The sequence below is a fragment of the Eucalyptus grandis genome, chromosome 1, assembly GCF_016545825.1.
Source record: "Eucalyptus grandis isolate ANBG69807.140 chromosome 1, ASM1654582v1, whole genome shotgun sequence".
In the NCBI taxonomy this organism is placed as follows: domain Eukaryota; kingdom Viridiplantae; phylum Streptophyta; class Magnoliopsida; order Myrtales; family Myrtaceae; genus Eucalyptus; species Eucalyptus grandis.
The window spans coordinates 49,183,418-49,187,112 of NC_052612.1; the positions used below are offsets into that span (position 1 = coordinate 49,183,418).

A 3,695-nucleotide genomic window follows, 5' to 3' on the forward strand; every position below is an offset into this window, starting at 1 on the left:
ATGTGATTTTTTAATATTTTCTTTCTCTTATGTGATGATAACGTCGCTAAAATATGAAACATAAGGCCAAAATGATATCATTTTGTTCTTTACCAAAGAAAAAAAAAAATATCGTTTTGTTCCAAATTTTTAATATAATTTTTATTAAAATTAAATTAAAAAAGTAAATGAGAGAGAGAGAGAGAGAGAGAGAGAGAGAGAGAGAAACTAGGCGACAAGGGTTGATCCCCATCGGCAATGGTGGGTCCCAGCCGATCCCAGTCTCGGCCCTTCCTTAAATTTAGTTTTTTAATTTAATTTAAATAATTATAAATATTGTATTGAAATTAGGTTCGGATCAAAGTGATGTTGTTTTCGAAAAATGCTAATGTGGGTTTTTTAATATTTTCTTCCTCCTATGTAGCAATAAAGTGGCTAAAATATGAAACATAAGACTAAAATGGCATCATTTTTTTTTTCAAATCTGATTTTTAATATGATTTTATTTAAATTAAATTAAAAAAAAAGCTAAATTTAAATAAATATTGGTCTCTCTCTCTCAAATTGTTATTTATTTATTTATTTATTTAATGTAAATAAATATTGTTTGAAATCAAGTTTGGATCGAAATGATGTTGTTTTTGTCACATCATTACTACATAAGATTGAGAAATAAAAAATGAAAACCATGTCCACATTTTCCGTTAGTTAAATTAGATGGAGTTAAGGAAATGACTCAATTGCACCAATTTGACAAGTTTTAGACATTGATTTTATTTTTGCAAATTTTAGGATTTTCAATTGTATTGATAAGTTTTAAGACTTTTGTGCTCTTATTCATTTTTTTCCTAGTTTTCTTCGCCCAACACTTCACTTGTAGAGTAGGTGAAGAGAATTATTTCTTTACACACGGACATGTGAGTGCCTAGGATGTTGTGATTCAAGAGGGCCGTAAATTGGACTGGTCCAAGGTAAATCATACATGGCCACTCTAGACGAGTGATTTTATAAACCCACGAGCTTCTACTTGATCAAAACTAATAATTTGATTCCAGAGCAATGGAATGGATGAAATGAGCCATTCATCCATTTAATTTAAACGTCGTGTGCATCACTAAGGAACTTCATAAAACTATAATCAATTGTTCTAAAACTTAAGTTATCATACAATTGCGAGGCTTAATTCAAATAATTTAGTACAAGTACTTTAATACTCATCTTCACTCATAGACTCAGACTTTGCTCAAAGAACTTATAAACAGATGAAGCAAACAAGACCAGAAATCAGTGATTTGAAGGAGCATACTCACATTTCGCTGTTGCCGAGTCGTCAGTCTTCACTTCACCAGCACCATCCGCAAGCCGACTAGCGAAGGTCTCGTTCACCTTTCTGTCATCTTCCGTGTCATCATAAATGTACGTCTCAACTCTCCACAAATAAATGTAAGCGAGAATAAGCCATAATGTCAGACGACGGACAGGACAGTTTTGGATCGTGATAAAGACGGGAGGGTGCTCTAACAATATAGCACCTGAGATAATGAGGAGGAAAGGGAGTCCCAAATAAAATATGGTGTTGGCAAGCCAAGAGAGTTTGCCAACGGTCAAGGTCACACCAGTTAAGAAAGCAGTGGATATCGCCAAGAGTGCAATTTTTAGCGGCAGTGTTGTGAGCTCGAATGCAGTTACCGCAATTTCGATGTCAACTAGCCGTGCCCAGATGAGGTTGACGACCACAGTCATTGAGCAGAACATCGCGATGGTGTTGCGAATCACGAAAGCCTGGAACATTCTCTTGTCCAGCATCGTAGCCATGCCCAAGTCATTTTTGGGGGTTTTGTCCGAGCTGTCAAATCCTCCGGGAACTGCAAAACCAGCTGCGAAAGTCACTGTGGCCACAAGCGTTGCCACCACCAGACGGGCACCGATGTAATCCTTGACGATGTCCCTGTCCGGCTTGTTTTTGCGTGAGCGGACTAATGATGGAAACTCTTTATCTCGAGCTTCCGGCCTAAGTATGAGTAACTCTGTGCTTACAGGTGGAACTTTTCCCGCAACCGAGCAAGCCAATGCTAGGAGTGCCAATTGCTGGGATCGGAAGCATGTAAAAAGGAAAAATGAACAGACTTATACCATATTGATAACGGGAATGAACTCTGGAAACTTTTACTTCTAAAAATGCAGTTTCTGCTCTTTTTGAAGAATTAACACGAAAGTACCAAGCTCATTTTATACGAGAAAAGAGGTATGGATAAAATGTATGTGGCCAATCATTTCACAGGTCAACATAATAATAATGATACGAGACTGTAATACATTTGGAGCGGTCAAATTTGCCACATTGACCCCTGGCTTTTTATGGAAAACAGAATGCAACCTTGACAACCTTGACCGTATTAATAGGCTCAATTAAAAGAAATATATAAATTGTTATCTCTGTATTATCAAAGACACTTTACTTATTTCTAACTGCAGAGAAGCATGATCGCAAACTTTAAGTACCTCCTATTAAGACTAGATTATAGACCTGTAAAACATTTATCCGAGAGGAGTCTCGGCTGTTAAAGAAATTTGATCAATACTTCAAATGTCCAATTGGCTGGGAGACATAATGATTTGAATACAAGATCTGCCTTAAATAATGTTTTAGTCTACGAAATCTCTAGTAAGTTGATAAATAAAATAGTGATTGTTCATGTTACCTACCTGTCGTTTCGTATGCTCCATTGCCATGTGTCTTCAAGCAATGTCAAAAGCAGTCAAGCATTCGTTGTTGCAAACTCTAAGTTCAATTTCTTCACTCCACACAAGATGAATCAAAGCAGCGGGTTGTGAATGCATTGCAGTCAAGTGCAAAGCTGTATTTCCATCATCATCTGGTGTATTTAGCTCCCTCCTCAGTTCTAGATCTCTGAGTATATATCTCACTACAGAGGCTCTCCCATATTTTGCGGCGACATGAAGAAATGGTTTGCCCTTGCCTATTTAGCCTCGTTGATACTGGTTTTAGCTTCTCGATTAGGTGAACACGACCCATCTTGCTCGCAATATGAATGGGAAGATCTCCATTCATGTCCCATTTTCGCGCCAAATATTCAGTTTCTGGTTGTAAGAATTCGAATACCCAGGCCCGATTCAGGAAAGCTACTGTATGGAATACATTACTGCCTCCAGAGTCGGTCATTGCAAATAGCTTCATGTTTTTCTCGTGTATCAACGTAACTAAATCTGGGATCAGGAGCTTCAAAATAGGATGGTTGGGGATCGGTTTATCTCGATATATTTAAACGCTTCTCTTCTTGGAATAAGGACATCTTCAATGTAATCTTAATCACTAGTAGAATTGATAGTCGACAATGACAGTTTAGATTGCAATGATGAAACTAGTTAATGACATCAACATGTACTTAAGATGTTATTATAAAAATCTTACTAAATGACATAGCAATTTATGTGGCATTTCCATGCCATGAAGTATCTATAGAGTCGGCAGATATAATGCAAAATAGGGCAAGATCAAGAAAAGGAAAATGATATTTTCATATTATGTTCATCAAATTCTAGCAAGTATCAAGCACACTTATTCTATTGTCAAGAAAATTGCAATAGCCTCCATGCCACCGTACCGAAATCCCCCTCAAAATTGTTCCACCCTTTCAGACTGAACGTCATCTTCTTCGTAAACGTATACGGCACTTTTTCAGCTCAATTAAGAA

General features: G+C 36.9%; 1 protein-coding gene across 1 annotated transcript; it reads right to left on the reverse strand.

Annotated features, from left to right (window-relative positions):
* Positions 1-1,263: 1,263 nt before the first annotated feature.
* LOC120287417 (protein ACCELERATED CELL DEATH 6-like) lies at positions 1,264-2,767 on the reverse strand. Its single transcript, XM_039300203.1, has 2 exons — positions 2,686-2,767; positions 1,264-2,067 (listed from the first exon to the last, which is right to left on the reverse strand). Exons 1-2 carry the CDS (start codon positions 2,710-2,712, stop codon positions 1,264-1,266), a joined length of 831 nt encoding a protein of 276 aa, XP_039156137.1. The 5' UTR covers positions 2,713-2,767.
* Between the last annotated feature and the right edge of the window lie 928 nt (positions 2,768-3,695).